This window comes from Kwoniella dendrophila, chromosome 2 (assembly GCF_036810415.1).
Source record: "Kwoniella dendrophila CBS 6074 chromosome 2, complete sequence".
Taxonomy (NCBI): Eukaryota; Fungi; Basidiomycota; class Tremellomycetes; order Tremellales; family Cryptococcaceae; genus Kwoniella; species Kwoniella dendrophila.
The window spans coordinates 1,952,524-1,974,569 of NC_089477.1; the positions used below are offsets into that span (position 1 = coordinate 1,952,524).

The 22,046-nt window shown below is 37.6% G+C and overlaps 7 protein-coding genes across 7 annotated transcripts; 5 read left to right on the plus strand and 2 right to left on the minus strand.

The window, feature by feature from the left end:
* Window position 1: 1 nt before the first annotated feature.
* L201_002122 (uncharacterized protein) lies at window positions 2-1,906 on the plus strand (the record flags this gene model as incomplete). The annotated part of the gene is made up of 2 exons (XM_066217900.1): window positions 2-844; window positions 938-1,906. The coding sequence occupies 2 exons, from the start codon at window positions 2-4 to the stop codon at window positions 1,904-1,906; spliced, it is 1,812 nt and encodes a 603-aa protein (XP_066073997.1).
* A 214-nt stretch (window positions 1,907-2,120) lies between these two features.
* On the plus strand, window positions 2,121-3,449 carry L201_002123 (uncharacterized protein; the record flags this gene model as incomplete). The annotated part of the gene is made up of 5 exons (XM_066217901.1): window positions 2,121-2,313; window positions 2,383-2,546; window positions 2,615-3,127; window positions 3,216-3,317; window positions 3,399-3,449. 5 exons carry the CDS (start codon window positions 2,121-2,123, stop codon window positions 3,447-3,449), a joined length of 1,023 nt encoding a protein of 340 aa, XP_066073998.1.
* Window positions 3,450-3,677: 228 nt separating this feature from the next.
* L201_002124 (uncharacterized protein) lies at window positions 3,678-5,352 on the minus strand (the record flags this gene model as incomplete). The annotated part of the gene is made up of 6 exons (XM_066217902.1): window positions 3,678-3,752; window positions 3,820-4,231; window positions 4,333-4,398; window positions 4,517-4,943; window positions 5,046-5,095; window positions 5,171-5,352. 6 exons carry the CDS (start codon window positions 5,350-5,352, stop codon window positions 3,678-3,680), a joined length of 1,212 nt encoding a protein of 403 aa, XP_066073999.1.
* A 2,560-nt stretch (window positions 5,353-7,912) lies between these two features.
* Window positions 7,913-9,465, plus strand: L201_002125 (uncharacterized protein; the record flags this gene model as incomplete). The annotated part of the gene is made up of 2 exons (XM_066217903.1): window positions 7,913-9,187; window positions 9,244-9,465. 2 exons carry the CDS (start codon window positions 7,913-7,915, stop codon window positions 9,463-9,465), a joined length of 1,497 nt encoding a protein of 498 aa, XP_066074000.1.
* A 1,592-nt stretch (window positions 9,466-11,057) lies between these two features.
* On the plus strand, window positions 11,058-12,181 carry L201_002126 (uncharacterized protein; the record flags this gene model as incomplete). The annotated part of the gene is made up of 3 exons (XM_066217904.1): window positions 11,058-11,325; window positions 11,517-11,653; window positions 11,732-12,181. 3 exons carry the CDS (start codon window positions 11,058-11,060, stop codon window positions 12,179-12,181), a joined length of 855 nt encoding a protein of 284 aa, XP_066074001.1.
* A 276-nt stretch (window positions 12,182-12,457) lies between these two features.
* L201_002127 (uncharacterized protein) lies at window positions 12,458-17,974 on the minus strand (the record flags this gene model as incomplete). The annotated part of the gene is made up of 11 exons (XM_066217905.1): window positions 12,458-13,061; window positions 13,145-13,300; window positions 13,549-13,783; window positions 13,862-13,882; window positions 13,959-14,065; window positions 14,288-14,318; window positions 14,410-14,678; window positions 15,208-15,357; window positions 15,451-16,162; window positions 16,234-17,070; window positions 17,128-17,974. 11 exons carry the CDS (start codon window positions 17,972-17,974, stop codon window positions 12,458-12,460), a joined length of 3,969 nt encoding a protein of 1,322 aa, XP_066074002.1.
* Window positions 17,975-19,200: 1,226 nt separating this feature from the next.
* Window positions 19,201-21,866, plus strand: L201_002128 (dihydrolipoyl dehydrogenase; the record flags this gene model as incomplete). Its single annotated transcript, XM_066217906.1, has 12 exons — window positions 19,201-19,221; window positions 19,330-19,518; window positions 19,799-19,872; window positions 20,023-20,395; window positions 20,501-20,625; window positions 20,713-20,845; window positions 20,911-21,109; window positions 21,171-21,369; window positions 21,432-21,447; window positions 21,513-21,558; window positions 21,623-21,730; window positions 21,817-21,866. 12 exons carry the CDS (start codon window positions 19,201-19,203, stop codon window positions 21,864-21,866), a joined length of 1,533 nt encoding a protein of 510 aa, XP_066074003.1.
* Window positions 21,867-22,046: the final 180 nt, after the last annotated feature.

Genomic DNA, 22,046 nt, shown 5'->3' on the forward strand with positions numbered 1-22,046 from the left:
GATGTCTCCTCCACCTCGACCTCCAATAAATCAACATCCGTCCACTTCGTCAACATCATCAGATGAACCAATTGTGATTGAACCTCCTCCTTCGCGTTCACGTCCAAAAGTATCTCTCAAGCCACGACACTCAAAGTTCAGATCATCTTCCAACAAATCTTCGAAAATACCTTCAAGTAGTAAAGGGGAAATTGGAAAAACTTTGAAAATATCAACTTCAATTACGTTAAATGATGAAGAAAAACACAATGATAATGATAATGATGATGTTGACGATGATGATGAACCTGTATTTGTAGGATCGAGTATGACGAGCTTAGTGGAGAAATATAAGATGAAGCCTATTAAGGTTTTATCATCAAGATCAAATAGTAGTAGTAGAAGTTTATCAAAATCACCTTCTATTGTGGATGATTCCATTAAAAATCCCAACGAGAAATTGGTTAATGAACATGGGACTAGCTCATCATCATCGACATCAATTGAAATTTCACGAGAGGACAAAGGTAAGGGAAAGGGTAAAGAAAAAGAAAAATCAAAATCAAAATCAAACTCGAGTGATTCGATAGAAATGTTAGAATCTAAACCAATTAGTATTAATAGAAAAGGTAAATCAACAGCCAAAATAAAAGATTCGAAATCTCAATCAAATATAAATAAAGATGATAAGGATAAAAAGGATAGTTTCATTAGAACACCTTCATTACCTCTTTTACCTGATTTAGCATTAACACCTTTACCTATACCGGATTGGTTAGGTAGAACAGCAATCTTAATCCCTTTAAATAATTGCGTAGTATGTAAAGTTAGATTCAAGAAAACTGATTCTGGTGCAGCTAAATGGGTAGGTCTATTCAAATCTCGCTATCGAACATCATCGGACAGGTTTTGATTATATGCTATATGATTTACTAACTTTTAAAGCAAAAACTATCAGAGACATATATCAACATGTAGACCACCTTTATATAGATCACCAAATTCACCACCAGATTTAAAGAAATTGATCGATGAAGGATTACGTGAACAAACAAAATTAACTAGCGAACCAACATCTTTATTAGATTTACATGTTAGACAATCAACTTCGAGTTCTGTATATTCATCTTATTCAACTACAGAAGATATATCAGCTATAAAAAACAAGAAAAGATTAAATAATCATAATCAACCTATCACATTAGGACTGAAAAATGTCACAAATGTTAAAGCTACACATGAAAGGTTAAATGATGATTGGGATAATCAAGTAAAATCTAGATTAATTGAATTCATTGGTCCTCCTTCAAGTCCACCTCCTATCAATTCCGAGCTTGAACTAGATCAAGTAGATGAACAGGAATTTCACTCTCCCCCTCCTTCCTCTTCAGCCAAATCTGTTTTTCAAATTGGACTTACTTCGCCAAGTAAGACGGATGAATCAGAAGTAAACGAAATACATCATTTACCCTCAACACAATCTTTAGGTGAATCATCTTTAGCTCAATTATATGCTAAACCGAACTCATCACTTCAATCACCTTCGAGATCACCATCAAAATCTAAATCACCTATTACACCTGAACCTAATTCACCAGAAAGTCAAAGTCATCAATCAATTTCAATACATTCGCAATCTGACGGGTCTGTTGAAATCCCTTTACCGCCATCTTCACAGAAAAGATCATTATCTTATAAATTAGATAATAGTAGTAGTGATGATGAAGACCATCGTCAACTTGATCAAATAGATGATTATGATGGAGAAATTATAACTAAGAAACCCTTTCGAGGATGGGGAGATTCGCGAGTCGAAGGGAATCTCTCCGAAATCAATTCGACAAAATCAAGAATCCTCCCACTTGGTTGGGGAGGAGAGGGAATACCTTTTGAAAGACAAGGTGGTTGGACAGGAGGTTTCGCCTGATCATACTGCATCGTGCCGCAGCAAAGACAAAGACTCATTGGCAGATGTAGTCCTCCCCTCGTCAGGTGATAATCAGGACACACCTGTAAGACATGTAGCTCAATCAGATAGCCCTGGAGCATCCCCTGTAAAACGCAATAGCAAGCAATCAGCAACCTCAACTCCTGTTCCAATTATCTATAGTATTTCATCCAGTTCACCTGAAATTGAAATTATGCAAGATGACACTTGGGGTGATGATGCATTACTCGCATGGGATGGCGTAGATTGTGGCAATACCCATCAAGATCAAGATCAAAATGATGAAACTATATCTGTTTCTTCTATCGCACCATCTGAAGCTGGACTGGAAGGTGAAGATGAAGAAGATTGGGGTAGAGATGCATATTTAGAATGGGCATGGGATGGTGATATCGCTGAAAATGATCAAGAAGGAGCTGTATCCATATATAGTGATACTGACAATGATGATCCAGACGAAACTATCAGAGTCGGGGAAGACAAAGAGGATGAAATTGATCTAAACTCGAATAATCATGAAAATCAAGAGGAAGAAGAAATTCCTGTTGTTGAAAGTACGGCGCAACTTGTTCAAAGAGGCATGCCAGACTATACATTATGGGATCTCAAAAAGCTTCAGGTAAATATCTTATCTCTGCTTTATCATGATCAGTATCATATTGAAGCTGATAAACGTTTATCTCGTAGAAATTGGTCGTCGGATATGGTTATAGAACCAGTAATGATCATCAAGCATTAGAAAATGTAGCAATAGGATGTTGGAAAGCTATCAATCCTAAATTGGATGATGACGGACCAAGACCAACCGTTATCGCTAGAAATGGGACGAGTGGGAAAACGAACAAGTACGCCAGCGAACCCTCGAAGGTTGATAATCAACGTTCAAGGCGTTCGCCAAGAATGATAGAAAGAGATTCAAGTGTCAGTTCAGCCGATATGCCATTAGCTCAAGTCAAAAATTCTAAAGCTAAAAAAGGTAAAACGAAAGAATCTGCTTTATTTGTTCATGATAGTCAAGAACAGGGTCCATTAAATACTGCCTTCACTACCACCGCCAAAAAAGGGAAATCGAGGAATCAAGACAAGGAAAAAGACAAAGAAGTAGTGAAACGTAAAATAAATACAGAAGATTTATATAAAATGTTTTATGACATGATCATGAAGGATCAAGAACTATGGATGAGAATGTTAAGATATGAGGTGAGCCAAAATAATTTGTTATCCTGTCCCCTCACAGGTCGGTGAAAGTCTGACTTCTAACTACCTCGATTTCCTCAATGTAAATCAGCCTATAAATTTCGATGAATTAGTCAGTAAATCAATAGCTACTGGTATAGATAAAGAGAAAAGAGGTTGGAAAAAGGATTTAAAGAGATATCTTGATTTACAGGTAAGTTCAAGATCTCATTTTATTTTGCTACTAGCCAGACATTACGATCAATAAACTGATTGAACTGTATATTCGGTATAGAGTATATCATTTTTCACTGAAGATCCTACTGGTCAAAGAAGAAGACATTGAGTCCAACACATCCGCAATTATTCAATATACATTATACAACAACATATACATATACTGCTTGATTGAACTCTAATGGTGATGCTTGTCAAATTATCATACTATAATACTGTTGTAACCATACAAAGCTAGTTGTAAATCGACTTTTAGCATGAATCACATTGTCCAAATAACCGAGTGAATGATGAAACAGCTTTCTAACCTTAAATCTTTCATTATGTGGAAGTCATTTCATATACGCCATAGTTTGATGGCTTTTTCGGGTTCAAGTGATCCACTAGCTATTATGCGACCAGAAGGATGAACCTGAATATGGATTCAAACGATTTAGCGTTGCACACGAGTATGTCCCCCACAATCTGTTATAACTTACAGCTACAGCAACAACGGTGCTATTATGTGATTGTAAAACTTGGATGACTGATTTTGATTGTAAATCCCATATTATTAATTTACCATTTTCTGAACCTGTTATAATCCATGCATCTTGTTTGTCTTTATGATTTGTTACTTTACTGTTCCTGTCTTCGTTCTTCCCATCAACATCTATATCCATTTTTTCTTGATTCGCGTCATCACCATCTTCAACGACATCAACAGAAGATGATGATAAATTGGGTTTAGCAAAAATGATTGATGGACATGGGAATTTTTCACTTATATATAAATTTGGTGATTGTATAGTTTTTAATACTTTTGATGTATGTATATTATATATTCTTAATGTTGATGATAAAGTTGAAGATAATAAGAAATATGGTGATGGTGTAAAAGATGCGAATGATCTGAGCAAAAGAGAAGAAGAGAAATATTTGGTTTATTGTTTAGTCTAGATTATACCCTTTCAATCAATTTGAATTAGTGAATTTCACTGTATAAAACTCACACGGGTGAATTCGTATCATTATCTAATGTCTTTAAACATTGTCCACTACTAACATCCCATAAACGACTATAACCATAGAGTGAAAATGAATAAAATACATTATTACAAACTCATTTTCGTTCTTTGAATTGAAGACAGTACAATTTGGATATCTATAGTGACAAAATGAAAAACTCCAACTCACATTAAACCATCTAAACTTGCAGTTAAAACCATTGCACCTTCATTATCAAAATTTACACACCAAATTGGATCTGCATGTGCAGGTAAATTTTTTAATATTTTACCTTTTTTCAAATCCCATATTATAGCAGATTCATCAAAACTACCTGTAACTAATAAATTTGATTTTGGTGAAAATGATATTGATAATACAGGTGCAGTATGTCCTTTTAATATTCTTAATGGTTCATTCTCTTTGGTGTGACCAGTACCATTTGAATCGTCCTTGACATCTTCTTCTTCATTTAATTCATTTGTATTGTCATTACCAGAAGAAGTAAAATTTATTGTTGAAGGAGGTGGATTAAGATAATATACTAAAGATGTACAATCATCTGAAGCTGTTGCTATATACAATGAATCTGGTGAAATCGATATATCGTTTATTCCTGATCATGATTGACAAAGGTGTCAATAATCATTCTCTGAGAGGTAGAACTGTATTATGTTCATTGTTGTATCACAAGTTGATATCTGAATTTCCTACGTACCCGTTTTGTGTGCTCGAAATCCTCTGACGTGTTCCCCTGTTTCTGGATCCCTACACAGACACCATGAGATCCGTTAGCTGTGAAATGTCAAAAGATCTTTATTAAAGACCAGTCTTAGTACTTACCAAAAATGTAACCAACCATCTGCACCAGCACTCAGTAATGTCTTACCATCATTCGAAAATCTCAAAGCTGTTACAGCTCTACGATGTGCTGTTAAAGTTTGACTAAGTTGATATTTAGGAGACGATGGACCAGCTTCAGGATTAGGATTTATACCATTTGGTGGAGAAATAGGGATGGCCATTCTGTGCTGTCTACGTGAGTGATTATAAGTTTGCTATTGATCGCTTATTGTACAAATAGCATATACAAGTCTGCAGTTTCAACTCACGATGAATTGTTGTTGTTGCTTCAGCGTCTTCTCATGGTCATGTCGAACATTCAATGTTCAAACGCGTGAAAGCTCGACGGAGATTATACCTAACTCCGTATTGTATTTTTGTCATCGTGGGAAGGTTTCGGTTTGACTTCAACTCAAGTTCAGCCTGATATTACAGGATTATATCATAATATCACTGTATGTAGCATCTTATATTCGATTTCATCTGTTGAATTTCAGGCTGGCGAAGACTACAACCGTTCACACAGATTTCAGACATCGCTTCAACCGCTTATAGCCGGTACGTTTATCATGCGAATAAGCACCTACTTACTCTCTTTCTATTTATCCGAGAGGGTGTTTGAGATCAGATTTACATCGCTATCCGTAGTAGTACCGTAGTCAAGATAAAAAAAAAGTAAAGATAGGATTGACTCTGGCTGCGAGTGGCTTTGACAACACTTGAGAGGAATGTACAAGTCACACAGATCAACAGCGGGAACAGGAGAGTAAAGGCTCATTCTACGCTGATGATCAGCTCTTTATCGTTGCGTTATCACTTTCGGCCGTCAATGTAATGGTTATGATCGATATCGGCCTGTGCACAAGCCTCAATATTGATCATTTAGGTGATATATGAAACGGCACATAGCACAAAGGCATTTGAGCATTGATCAACGGATTTTTGAACGTTTGAAATGTTTAATTTATGAATCCGCAATCACCGGATGATTCGGCTAATGACCAAAATGACCAAAACCGATGGATCGAAGTCTATTTTTGTCTTTGCTTGTCTCTCTCTGTTCTCGGGTGCAAGCGTTCTGGATGAGGTCAAGTTGTTTACATGAAAGCATCTATTGAGCTATTTTATCAACAATTGCCCAAACAACCGAAGAATAGATATCTTTGATACGAACTATTCCTCGTAATGAGGCGCTAAGTGAAATGATTTGTGATTCCAAGAACAACTAACGAGAGATGTTCTTGTGAGGAACATCTTTAGTGAGGTACTCGTTTTTTTTTATGCACTACTAATCGACTAATCTTACAGAATGGTCTGGAAGAAATGTATGATCGAACATGACATATGTTTACTTGCTTACACCAAAAGCTTCTTCTGATGCTGAAAAAGAGTGACTTGAGCGATGTGCCTTTGAAATCCGGCAGGAAATCGTACTATGACGAAAGGCAGGAACCACCAAGATTAGCATAACTCAAAACAACTAATTTTGTTGAGTTCGACCTCGCTCTATCAGGTTGAAGGTTATTTAGGACTGTAATATTCATTTCGCATTCTCATTTTGTGACATACATCAAAAATCATTATTTACACTCAACCCCATTTCACTCTCAACCAAATTAACTACCCTTTCCACCTCGTCTCGCTTCGCTTGGATCAACTACCTCCAAATTCGATACTCTACCTGTTAAAGAACTCGACAAAGCAGTGTTGACTGTTCAATCCACAGTCCCAGATCCTGGATACAACATTGCCCCCGTTTTGACCTGCATCTCATTCCACTACAAGAGACGATCACACACAATATCTTTGTTGCATATTCTCGATTCAGCCATAAATAGATATCATTGTAAAAGTGCCACAAAAACAACTGTAAGTACATTGTACATCTGAAGAAAGGCTTTTAACGTTACGAATTTCCCGGCTTCTGTCTTCTTACCCTTATACCCATCACTTTCTGCTTAAAGCCTCGGCCGTTTGGTTGTTTAAGTGGAGGGATCATTGATCAAAAGGGTTTTAACCTTTGAAAGGGGGATTTCGGAGTAGATGAATTTTAATGTGAATCTTGTTTCAAGGCATGTTAGGACAATCACGTCATTCCCCATTTTATTGCTTATTATATTTCCCTTTTTATTTCCCACCCTTTTTCACCTTTTGTTGCTGTTTTGTTGTATTTACAGAGTCAAATTCAAATTTGATCGCACCGCTTTAATTTTCCTTTTTACCTTGATTTACCTTTCTTCTGCTCTTTTTTCATTCTCTCGTTACCAAAAGGTCTCTTACAACCACACACCTGATTAAACCAAAGTCATTCCCCTCATCGTCACTGACCCTCCCTTTTAACGATATCATCACTCGTTTTTCCTATTCGATCCTTTTTTTTTCTCTCTCAATTTCCCTCTGTTTCACCTCACATACAGATTCACCTCACATACAGAAATAACTCTTCACATGAAAACCATATTTACATATATACATTTCATTAAACAAACATCCTTTCATGTCTTCTTTCCTATAATTATCAATCAACTATAAACAACACCAATTTATTCCTTGTCTAAATATAAACTCAAAACAAGTTGAAACTGATAAATACGCTGCTTTTACAAATCCTTCTAATTCGCTCGATTTGATAAATAGTTAGTTTCTTTCCCCCCATATCTCATTCACAAGAAGCAACAACTTATATCCCTCTATTTAAGTAGAACAATATACATCAACCTACCTCATCGACAACTTGTGTCAATGTCCTTGATGGCCAACCAACTCTCTTTCGCCCCTTACTCCTTCAACACCGATAACAAAGTCAATCCTCGGTCTAATCCAAACTTGATCTTCCCTTCACCGCCACCATCTGTCTCATCATCAGATAACGGTGTATTAGATCTGGACTTTGATATCGACTCTTTCACCCATTGTTCACCTCGAACAATCCTTCTAGACGCTCTTCCAATCGACGACAAAGTAGGAACACCCCCATTTTCACTTGATCTAGATTACAATCAATCTGTTGATACATCACCTGTCGCGTCCACGTGTACACCCACATCAACAACACTTGTTTCTCCTAAATCAGCAAACATTGAAATCCCTGCTATACCTCAACTACCTGTCTTATCATCTATCAATCATAGTGACGCAGATACAGCAGAAGCATTAAGTGATCATCACCTTCAACGTTATCTTCACTACAGAGCACTTGCCGCAAGAGCTGAAGCCGATCGAGCCTTCGCACAACAACGAGACCAGGAAAATCAATTTGACGCTCTCTTCGCCGCTTGCGATAACTCGGAACTCTTCATGCCGGGACCTGGTGAAATCAGTCAACAGAAAGGTAATAACGAGATGAACACTATGCTCGCTTATCAACCTCAACCTATATCGACTCCCGCCTACTATGGTATGGTACAGCAAACCCCTACATGGGCTACTTCTCCCGGTACATTCACTTACCAACCTTACTCTTCCCAAGCTGCTCTGCACGCTCAAGCTCAAGCTCATTTGCAAGCTGCTGACGTAGCACGTGTTCAAGCTCAACAACAAAGAGCTATATCAACAAATGCCTATTACGTACCTAGTAGTACTCGATCATCAGTTGATACTGCGGCGCAGTCATACGATACTTTCCCGAGACAATCAATGTCAACAGTATCTTCCAATAGTCCTCCTTTCCCTTCAACTCCCGTCTATGCTGGTGTACCCAACTTCACCCCAGTTCAAATGTCTAAAATCTCTACATCTGCAAGTATGCCAACCTTTGTTTCCCAAGAACCTTCCACTGTTGTTAGACGAGCCATTTCTAACAACGGTAGTGAACACGAAGGTGAAGACGAACTCGCCGATTACTCTCCTTCTCGACAAGGTCTTGATGAACTCAAACCTATGATACCTGGTATGCCTATTCCTAATGCTCATGGTGGTGGACGAGGATACGTTCCTGGTCAAACACCTGATGATCCCAAGAAGAGACACAAATGTCAAATCTGTGGCAGGGCTTTTGCTAGAGCTTTCAACTTGAAAGTAAGTATTACCATCAACACGAAATATGTTCCCTTAAGCTGACCTGTTTTTACTAGTCTCATGTTCAAACCCACAACCCACTTCGAGCTAAACCTTATCAATGTCCTCACACTTCTTGCAAACGTGGCTTCTCTCGATTACATGATCTTGAGCGTCACCGACAAGGTATCCATTCTGATGGTCCTCTTGTTGATGCTAAACGACAAGGTGTTTCACCCGCTGTCGCCCGTGCGCAAAACAGGATACAGAAACGAGCTGAGTCAGGAAGTCTCATCTAGTCGATCGATTTATCGGTCGACTCCCAAATGAATGGAGGTTGCTTTTCGCGCCTCACCGATTCTTCTCCTTAATCACTCGTTTTTCTGCTATCTTCGTTTTTCCGAATATCGCACGATACTATCTTTCAACTCTCCGACTCAACCCTTTCACCCGACTATACCGAGTCCCTTTCCTCGCCATCAAACACCTCTCTAGTCATTTCAGCAAGACATTCTCCTAAATTCGAAACAACCTCCAAAATGCAGCGCCGCCGCTTAGGTGGCATCTACATCATTATCAAGCTGCTTGGTTATTTCGTTTGCATGGATGTTCATTAGCTGTTCAGACAGAAGATTTCAAGGATAACCTACTCTTCGAGTTAGGTATGGACAAGGGGTATATGTTGACTACGAAAGTCGGCACCCAAACATATCATCAATAAACAATTATCCATAAAACAAAAACAAAAACATCGATCAATACTTCACCCTCTACACACTTTTCTTTATCAAAATCCGTATCAATTCAATCCGCTATCTATCGCTCTTTCCGTCTCCTCCACCAAGAATCATATCGACCGCCTCATCCATCCCGCGAACCATTTCTCTATGCTGAAAACGAAGAACAAGCGAGTACAAAGCAAAATAGGCGCTTAGCCACAAATAAACAACATATCACCAATTGCTTTGTTAGTTCTTCCTTTTGGTTTATAGAGTAAACAGGGGAGCCTAGTGATAGGATCTTTGGACCGTCCTATGATTTCTTAAATACACGTACTGTTGCGTTTTGATTCAATACATGTTTTCTTGTAAATATTATATACACGTCAGTCTCTTTCTTGTTCAAATTTCATATATATATACTCGGCCATAGATCAGAAGATGTACGATAGTTATTCAACGAAAATCGAAAAAACCGCGTTGATCAAATCATGCTTTAGCTAGATGTAATGCATTTGATGATCAACCAAACAGGGTAGCTAGTTACATGATGCAGCGGCTCGCACAGCTACATGCGGTTATATGACAGCATAACTTTCATCAGAATACATACTAAATCCCGCTGTATAGACTGAAAATTTCGAGTAAAGCGTCACGCAGCTCGGATCTGAGTTCTTCGACAAGGTGACCGATCGTTGCTATTCTACCTGTATTGTTCGCATCACCCACTCCACCTGCAATTGATTCAGCGTTGACAAGCTACTATCGATCTTGACAAGACGTGGTAGTTTTTATCCTGTTAAAATAAGAGAAAGAGAAGGAGAATGTTGGATTTATTACGTAAGTGTGCGATACGCACAAAATCGTTCGTGACGTTGTTTCAGGCAAGTTGAACCGCGACACTCGATAACAATTGTAGCTATATTTTATTAATTATTTCGACTTTTGCATTGATTGTCATCATTTACTCCTTACACAAAATACCTCGTCAAATAATTGCGTCAGAACTGAGGAATCTGATTCACATATTCTTTTCACAATATCTTCTGCAAAGACTGAATAAAAACCAAAATTTCAACCTTTAAACTTTTAAACCTTTGACCTGTTCTTTTTTTCCAAATTACAATCTAATATTTTAGATATATATATATATATATATATATATAGAAGATATGTCTTCCTCATCATCATCATCATCATCATCATCATCATCAAATTTACCATTCGGTTTATCAAATTTATTTAAACCATTATCACCATCAGAATCAAGAACAAGATTAAAATCAAATATATTTATATTTTGTTTATTTGAATTAATGAAAAAAATATTTTCACCTTATATAACTATAAAATCTATCATTATAAAATTATCTGATTTATATATTCAACATAAAAAGGGAAGAGAAGTAAGTTACGCAGATAATGGTTTATATCTATTAGGTGAGTCAAAAGATTCGATACTCTTATGTACTTAGATAAAACTACTTTCAATTCCGACTACTCTATAATGAGAGAAGAGGAATAATAGCTCCCTTTCCCCCCCTCTTCGATTATTTCGTAATATCAGAGTTTTATTCTTTTGATTTCAACTAACAACTAATGCATCTAATGATCGTGGTCCTCTTTCGCAGAATTTCTTATTTCCAGTATATTAGTCTGGAATATTATAGAAGCTATAATATCTATACAATATCCTCAAACATATACACCACCAACAAATAATAAACAAAATTTAGTTTTAACACCTTCGAAAATATCATCACCTTTAGTGAGTTCGAAATGAATCTTTTAATATCCCATGACAAATGATTGAAGTAACCTTTCTGGTTCATTTTCAACCCCTTAGACTCGCTCATATTCCCCTTTAAATTCATCATCATCATCATCATCAAATTCTAAATCACAACAATCATTACAAAGATCAATATACAAATCATCTTCACCAAATTCAACTCCTATACGTAATAATAGTTCTTCAAATCAACAACAACAGCAACAACAACAAGGGTTAAATCAATCAACATCATCATCATCAAATCTTAATCAATCACAAGGTTATTATAATTCAAATTCAAATTTATCACCATCAAAAACAACAGCAAAATTATTTAATTTAAATACAAGTCAAAATCAATCACCAAGTAAATCAGGTTTATTTTTTGAAAAGAAAGATTCTTCCTCTTCAAATAATGTAAATGGAAAAGACGAATTCGTTTTAGTAAATAGAGAAGAAAAATTATGGGTTGATAATGTTTTAAAAGGTGTTAAAGGTAAAGGTGGTAAGATAAATTTGTAATCATCCTAATTTTAGATATTAGATTATTGAGGTTTTATCAACATATGCATGGTATATGTATATATATATACATTTACTAAAACCGTATTTACAGTACACAATTACACCATTGAACAATTAAACAGTTATATCAAGATCATCCGTGAAATATTGCTAATTTCATCCCTACTGGACATATACACTTTACGACACGCTCAAGACTATTATCGCTTACTGAGCTTGTTAAACATGCTAATCAAAATCATTAACACATACGAAAGAATCCATTCTTCAATCCTATGCTAATGATTGTCTACTTAATTTAGTTACAGGCTCACCATAACCTCTTGGTCTTGCACCTTTTTGCCAAATAGTCGGAGTTGAACAGATGAAATGAATTTCCCAATTACCTATTCTTTTATTTAACATTTTTAATTCTTGTTGTTTTTTATATCTTCTTTTTTCTCTTTTTTTTAATATTTTCCTTTCTCTTTTTCTTAAATTTCTTTCAATTCTAGGTAAATATAATTGTCTTTTTTGTATATCTCTTTCTTCATCTAAATCACTTAAACCATTAAATTCATATTCTTCTGCATCAGTAGTAGTAGAAGAATATTCTGAATCATCATCTGAAAATTCTTCTGTATGTGAATAACCTCTTTTTGATGGAGGAGGTTCAATAGGTGCAGGTAATATCCTTTCACCATCTAATGTTGATACTGCATATATTTTTATTCCTCTAGGTGAAAAAAATCCAACAGCCCATGAAGCAATTAAAGAATGTACTACTTCACTTAAAATTGGTTCAGGTCCTAATCCTTTTCCACCTCTAACTAAAGTATGTAATGGATGTCTTGCATTGTGTAAGGATTCTTTAGACAAATCATCGATGAATTTTGACCTAAACTCGCACCACAAGATTTTCGCATACACAATTAGTATTTTGACTTATTGTTAAACATCGCCAGTCATGGGATCACTCACCAATCTTCTTCATTTACATCATGACTAACTAATTCAGGTGGTAAATGTAATTGGTGTGGATAATTCAAACTTTGACAAGGTAATGAAAAGGGTTCAAATTGATCATATCTGAAATATGAATCTGATTTTGCTGGTGGTCGATCGAAACATGGTGGTCTAGTTGAACAAAAAAAAAAAGCACAAAATAACATTAATATGCATGTACTATCAAGTATGCTCACAAGCAATCCCATCCGAATACCGAAACAAGCAAAGTTCTAACTCTATTGAAATTCCCTTATTCTTTTTCCCAGAAATTTTCCTCACGTCTTCTAGTCAATCCCCAAGGAATCTCTTTATATCCTCTCGGATCATCAATTTTACTTTTTTTACTATTCAAATAATAATTATGCCAACCAACGTACTGTTCAGGTCTACCTGTTCCTGTTGAACTTGCTGTATCTGACATTGATCTTGAACCAGATCCGTACCCAGCTGAAGATGTAAATGGCATTTCTTGTGTTCCTGCTTGGTGTGGTACGCCAGCTGCTGAAGCTGCTACGGGTGCTGCTGGTGGTGCAGGTGGTTGAGCTTGTGCTCCTGGTGGTGGATTGGGTTGAGAATTCGCTGATACGATTGGTCTACCCCAACCATCCCAGCCTGAATATCCAGATTAGCTTGATCAATGTTATGGATGGGTTCTGGCTGCTGGTCTCAATTTCCACGACGACCACTTACCTTCAGGTAATTCAGGTGGTACTAAAAAATCAAGATATCCGTCAATAATCTAAGTGGCTGAACTGAGGGAAACATGGTAGATATAAACTCTACTTACACATTCTTCCATATTGATCAAATCCTTCTTGACCTGGTCTGGCGATAAAAGGTAAACCACCTGGCATAGGTGGTAAAGCGGAAGGATCGGGTGGTCGATAAGGTTGACTATACATTGGCAAAAGAAAGTGTCAGCCTGACCACTTATCATGCTATTCATAAGATTGAGAGTGCGCATGGGAATCGATGTGATGGCAGACCACATGGCCGATATGAGTCTACCCATGTAGCAGGAACTTGTCCCATAGAAACGTTGCGCAAGTTATTTTCTTGGAGAGCAGGAAAGGTGATTTTCGATACAAAGCCGAGTCAATAAGATTATTTGCATACCTTGAGCCAGCGCCACCTGGACCTGCGAAATCTGAACATTCCGAATCATGTAGGGAGAGAAACAAATTAATCCATGCCGAACAATCAAAAGAGTCATAATCACATTCCAGGACCTTGCGTACCTCTTCCTAACATATCTCTACCGAATCTACCTGGCATAGAATTATACCATCCCATACCAGGTTGACCGGGTACTACACCTGGTACACCCATACCCATTCCCATTGGCATACCCATACCCATCATAGGCATTCCCATTCCCATACCTCCCATTCCCATGCCCATCATTGGTTTCATCATTGGTGGTGGACCAAACATTGGTGGTCTAGTACCGACTAATGGTGGCGGTCTAGGATATAATGCTGGTTGTACTGGTGGATAAGGTGGTTGTCTATATTGTCGATAGTAGTGATGATAGTTGTAGTAATGATGGTTGTTGGAAAAGATAAAAGAACATGTACAAAAGAAGAAGAAATGTGAGAAATTTACAAGAAGTATATATAAAATACGAGTCATACAAAAGTACAAAAGTACAGAATACAAAGGAATCAAGTGATCATAAAAAGTTGAAACATGCCGCATTTAGTTGATGTGATACAATTATAAAAAGATAAAATTGGGTCAGTGCGTTAGTTCAGCCTTGTGTATTATTGTGTGTGTGTGTGGAAAGGATAGATGAGACGATGAGTGATCACAATGGTAGGTTGGATCAAAGGATGGTCCCTTATCCTTAAGCTACATCTCCTTTTATCCTGGATATCGCATCACTTTGATAACGGATTCCCTTGAGATCTAGTATATTCCGTTCCCAACGCATTTGAATCAAAGGGGAAAAGGGGTAAGAAGCAAGTTTCGAAAGTCTGTTTGAAGAACAGAAAGAAGGAACACTAAGAAGGAACACCTTTTATGGTAGCACTTACCGCATTCCATTCATTCCCATTCCCATTCCCATTCCCATAGTAGCTTGTGCTCCACTACCAGGGGCACCACCTTGACCACCATTAAATCGGTTATTGTACCTATCCTTTGCCGCTTGTTCGATCACCGTAGGAGCAGGTGGATAAGCATATCTATGGATATTCATATCATCAGCTGATATGTCTTTAGGTTTTATTGCGGTTTTAAGTTTTGGTATACCTCAATCATATAGACTCTGTACTCACCTTTCAGATTTGGGAGCAGCTACACCACCACTAATAGATTTATATGGATTCCCTTCTAAACCCTTGATTTCTTCTGTCGCAGCTAATTTTTCAGCTAACTTTTTCTCTTTCTTTTCTCGTTTTTTACGCTCTTTTTCAGTTTCTAAGGGCAATGTAGATATAGCTTCTCCTGTATCCAACTCTAATCCTTTGACTGCTCCGGTGTGATCACGTAAACGTGCATGAAGATGTTCATTTCCTTTTGAATCACGATCTAATTGTGCTGAGAGCGTTACAATTGTTTTTGGACCATTGTTAGCAGCACCAGGTGTGGCAGTAACTGCTGGTGCTTCCGCAGGTAAAGGTGAAGGCATAGCGGTCATTGTAGGAGCTGGTGTGTGTGACATTGAATTTGGTAAATGAGTTGGTTGAGCATATGTCGTAGGTGGTGCCATTGATGCTGGAGGTAAAGTAGGATTTAAAGCTTTAATTGATGTTGGTGGAATTGTTGGATCAATAGGTTTCACAACACCAGTATGATCTCTCAATCTAGCATGTAAATGCTCATTACCTTGAGAATCCCTGTCTAATTGAGCAGAATAGGTTGCAATCGTCTTTGGACCTTGAGGTGTGGGAGTCATACTTTGACCAGCCATTGTAGCAGATGGAAATGGAGATAACGATTTTCTAGATGAGAGAGGTGGTGTACCTTGTATCAACGCTTGATAGTCCACTTAAATCATTACGAGCATTAGTCGCGTTACATCATGAGAAGGGTAGTTGAAAAACAAATTCAGAACTTACCCATTGGAATAGGTCTTAGACCACCTTTAGTACCACTTCTTCTACCTGGGGTAGCCGTCAGAGCTTCACTTCTAGCACCACCTATACCTTTTGTAGTTGCACCGCCAATAGTTGTAGCAGCAGTATCAACTTCTTTGATTTCATCTTTTTCCTCAATAACGATTTCATCTTGTTCTCCATCAGAATCCATAGGTACATATATTTTCTCTACTGTTGTGGTTTCAATAACTTTCATAGGTTTCCTACTGGATGCACTGGTCTTTACACTTTCACCACCAGCACCAATGTCTTCTTGTGGTGATTTATTAAAGAAAGGTAATCTCATCTTGGAAGGTGTTCTTGGTGTTTGAGCTATAGATTTTATAGTAGGTACAGGTGATGGTGGTGGAAGAGTTTTAGGTTTACTTTTAGTTGATTTAGCTGGAGCCGATTTTGGTGAAGATGGCGGAGGAGGTGGTGGGGGATCCTCGATATTTTCTACAAACGGATTATCTGATGAAACAACTGTTGGAGTCTTAGGTGGTGATGGGGGTCTTTTCTTAGTGGTTGTTGTGGTCGTTGTTGTAACTACTTTGGTTTCTTCAACTATTTCCTCTTGATTATCCTCCTCAACAGGGGGTTCTTCAATTAAAGTTGGAGTCGGAGGTGGAACAGATTTAGCTTTCAATTTATTTGATTTTGAAAGTAATGATTTGATCGTTGGTGCTGGTTTAGGACTAGGAGCAATGATAGTTGGTGCTCTACTTGGCGGTAATGGTATTTCAGTTGGAACAACCAACGGTGTGGACGAAGATTCCGTTATTGTAATTTCTTCTCTCTCAACTATTTCATCTACTGCTGCAACAGATTTAGGTTTTGGTGGGACAGGAGAAGGTGTTTGGACTGCTACAGGACGTGGCACTGGTGCTGGCACTGGTGCTGGTACTGGTGCAGGGATGGGTTGAGGTATGGTTACATTTACAATTACTTCGGGGTGATGATGTGATCTGTGTGATCTATGTGATTTATGTGATGGTGCTGGTGAAGGTGGTGGTATACTTATTGGAGGTGGCGGAGGGGCTTTTACAGAAGGTGGTTTCATACTTGGTGCTTTAACAGAAGGTAATTTCGCAGTAGGTGCTTTTACTGATGGTACAGGTGTTGGTATAACAGTAGCAGGTTTGACTGAAGATGCTTTCACAGATGGTATAGGTACGACTGTAGGTGGTTTATTCGATGGGACTTTAGTAGATGCTGCTTTGATAGTCGCTGCAGGTGGCTCAATTGGATCAGGAGCAGGATGTATAATTTCTTTTGTCTTTTTAGTTATTTTTGCCGAAATACCAGGATGATGATGATGTTGATGTGATGATGAAGGTGTTTTGGAAGGAGCTTTTGATGGGGCTTTCGAAAGTGCTTTTTCTTCTTCTTCGTTATTGTTGTCGTCTTCTTCAATTGGGATTTCTCTAATTTCTTTATGTTCAACAATATCAGTTTTAGTTTCAACTATATTACCATCAGAATTTATTGATCTTGCATAATGTGAATGATGATGATGATGCTCATGATCGTGGTGATGATGTTGACTAGGTGCTTTATTATTATCTTGAATGTCTGTAGGTGGTTCAATTGAGTGGATTGACGGTGCTTTAGTTGTGGAGACAGGTATAGTTACACTATGAGCAGTTGTTGTTGCTGCTGCTGCTTCAGTTGTAGTAGCATTGTCTTTATTGGCATTAATCTTATTTTTCTTCTTAGCCATCTTGTAACGGAATTCACCTAACAATTAAGAGGTCCAAGGTTGACAAAGGGATCTTTCTACCAATTACCAAATCTAGTAGTTGTACTTGTAGTCGTTAAGGTGAGGTCACGAGGATACAAGTAGATCGATGATGTCAACTACAGTTGATAAAGGGGAAGGGGGAAGTTGATGAAAATTGACAATGGAGTGAAGAATCAGAATATCTTATATTAATTGAGAATACGGGTTGAGTGAGGTTGACTAATCTAGTTATTGAGTTTGATATCCTTTGGCTAAAGTACCTATTGAAAATAGATAGAAGCAGATTCTACCTGTGTATAATTTAGCTATCTTCAAAATAAACCAATGGTTAGTACGAGCAATATGTCGATAGACGATCATTTCAAGGTTGATCATGCATGTTTACATCGTTCCAATGTTGTAAGTTGAAGAAAAGGAGGGTAACAGGATAAACTACATTCAGCGTGTATGTGTCGTTCTTATTTCTTTTTTGAGTATCAATATTTGATGGTGTAAGTGCGTTTTATACAAGGGTTAGCGCGGACAATAAGGACCTTAAGGAAAGGGAAGGGGGTCCTTTAAACCATACAACTTAGCTGAAACCATCAATCATCTTGTTCACGACAGCGTTTTGAATCCCGACCCATTCAATGATGACCGATGTATCTACATGTCGTGGTATTACTGGAGATAGGTGGATTATCCTCCTTCGAAGATTAACAGATTCATTGGTCTTCCTGCTTTCAACCTGCCTTTGTGTTTTTCCCTAATACTGATATCGATGACAACAGTTGATCAAATATAAGATTTTTTCGTTGTGGATAGCGCTATCTACAAATATGCACCGCAAGTGTGATCATTTCCAACGACAATTTATCTGTATCTTATCGCCTCTGTTCATCGTGAACGCGTTGAACATACACTGGAATCAAGGTATTTCCAACGGAGATGCCGTTCAGTGGGGTCTATTAAGTGCTTTAAGGTGATGTGCCACATTCATATACGGATTTATCGGGGACCTGACAACGGCTACAAAATCAACTTTAACCATCTTGCGATTTGCCGTCAAACCATGCATTGATGGAATCTTACATTCACTCGCTTGTTGTTGTTGTTGCTGCTGCTGCTATTGTTGCTTGAATTTTGATAATTGTTTCTAGATATTTTTTGCAACAAACCTCTTGATATTCACCATCAACCAGTACAAAAGAGTAAACATATTCAAGATGCTTTCTCGACAACCTTTTGTAAGTGTTCTTGTTTCCAGACAATTCGCGCTTGATACATAATTCATTGCTTACTAAATTCTGAAATTCCTACTATTTCATCTTATATTTTTTTGATGTTATATATAGGCTCAAAATCTCCTTAGACCACTCTCAAAACCTTCATCATCATTCTCCAAATCATCTACATTACCAAGAATCACTTTCTTACAATCAAGAGGTTTAGCAACTTCTTCCGATCCTTATGATGTCGTTGTCATTGGAGGTGGTCCAGGTGGTTACGTAGCTGCTATCAAAGCTGCTCAATTAGGTTTCAAGGTGAGTTCGTGCGATGATTGACAGAAAGTATTAGCTTCAAAGGATTTCTGCGAGTGGGGGAAGAGTCGATGAAAGAGGATTGTGGAAAGAGCTCAGATAATAATATCTGAGCGAGATCGGGATGTTGTAGAATTGGTCACACTGGTGGCAAGATTATATGGATAAATGTTATTTGCTATAGAAGTTTAGTAGTACTCGCATACACCCAAAAGAGAACAGGCCACCAAGGAACAAACCAAGTAAAATTCAAAATACTGATTTTAGTGCTTTACGTTTTCAGACCGCTTGTATTGAAAAACGAGGAGCTTTAGGTGGAACATGTTTAAACGTTGGTTGTATCCCATCCAAAGCAATGTAAGTGGTCTCCTCTACTCCACATACCTAATACTCTCGTATATTAGCAAGAGAGTTTGAACTCAGATATCAGAACAGTATCCGTCATAAAGATAAGATACAGCTTTTTAGCTCGGGAGGATTATGCTGATTATGAGTTACGTATCATAGGTTAAACAACTCCCACATTTATCATCAAACACAACACGATTTAAAGAATCGAGGTATTGACGTTGAAGGTGTAAAATTAAATTTACCAAAAATGTTAGCTGCCAAAACATCTTCAGTTAAAGCATTAACAGGTGGTATTGAAACTTATTTGTTCAAGAAGAATGGTATTGATTATATCAAAGGAGAAGCTTCTTTCGCATCTCCATCAAAAATTAATGTAAATTTATTAGAAGGTGGTGAAACTCAAGTTGAAGCTAAAAATGTTATCATTGCAACTGGTTCAGAAGTCACACCTTTCCCTGGTATTGAAATTGATGAAGAAAGAATCGTTTCTTCTACAGGTGCTTTAGATCTCAAAGAAGTCCCTAAAAAGGTGAGCCTTCCATATTTTACAATCCCAACACTGCAATTTCACAATGTGTCAGTATCCATTGTCGTCTTATCAGCTGATCTGATCTCGTATCATATCATATAATAGATGGTCGTCATTGGTGGTGGTATCATTGGTCTTGAATTAGGTTCAGTATGGTCAAGATTAGGTGCTGAAGTAACTGTTGTTGAATACCTTGGTGCAGTTGGTGCAGGTATGGATGGTGAAGTTGGGTAAGTCCATCCCCTCTGGAAACTCAATATTCGGAATCTCTGCATCCACGTTGACTCAGTTTGCTGATGTTCACGTCTGATCCATAGTAAACAATTCCAAAAGATCCTCCAAAAACAAGGTTTCAAATTCAAGCTTAACACCAAAGTTATCAGTGGTCAACGAGATGGTGACAAAGTTACACTTAAAGTCGATGCTGCTAAAGGTGGTAAAGAAGAAACTGTAAGTTCATGCCATCCTCGTAGATGCACAAATCTCTCATTGATTGACGTTTTATGTTTCAACAGCTCGAAGCCGATGTTGTCCTTGTTGCTATCGGTAGACGACCAGTTACCAAAGGACTTAACCTTGAAGCTATCGGTGTAGAAACTGATAAGAGAGGAAGAATCGTTATCGATGATCAATTCAACACTTCTGCTAAAGGTGTTAAATGTATCGGTGACGTTACTTTTGGTCCTATGCTTGCCCACAAAGCTGAAGAGGAAGGTAAGTTAAGGAGATTTTCATTCACATGTTCATCATACTGATAAATCGTGCATATAAATAGGTATTGCCGCCGTTGAAATTATCAAGACAGGTCACGGTCACGTCAACTACGATGCTATCCCATCAGTCGTTTACACTCACCCTGAAGTCGCTTGGGTTGGTAAAAACGAAGAAGAACTCAAAGCTGCTGGTGTAGCTTACAAAATCGGAAAATACCCATTCGCTGCTAACTCTAGAGCCAAGACCAACCAAGATGCCGAGTAAGTTGAAAGATCTTTATAGTAAGATATGATTGTTAATTGTTGATTTTCAATGTATACAGTGGTTTCGTTAAATTCGTATGTCTAGAATCAGAGTTCCGTATAAACGACATAACACTAATCCTGGTCTAACATTTTCATAGATTGTCGAGAAAGAAACCGACCAAGTACTTGGTTGTCACATCATAGGTACGTTAATCATGCAAACACTCATGGCAGATAAATTTTTGCTAATATTTCATAACTCATACAGGTCCAAACGCCGGTGAAATGATCGCATCAGCTACATTAGCTTTAGAATACAAAGCTTCAGCTGAAGATATCGCTAGAACATGTCACGCTCACCCAACATTATCAGAAGGTAAGTTGAGAATCAGATTGCATCTCCCCTTAAAATACATACAATATGGAAATAATGCTAATTGTATACAAATTTTCTTCAATTAGCCTTCAAAGAAGCCGCTTTAGCATCTTACGATAAACCAATTAACTTCTAAGGTAATCTTTTCTTTTAGGTTAGTATGATTTTGTAGTAAAAGGGCAATTTGCATTTGGTTCGTATGTATAGGATATTTGCAACGTATAACGTATCAACAGCACATCCGTTACATTACGAAGTCGCGTTGAACCTGAAACAGGATATGGTCACAACAGGAACATCACTCGTTAATTACTAA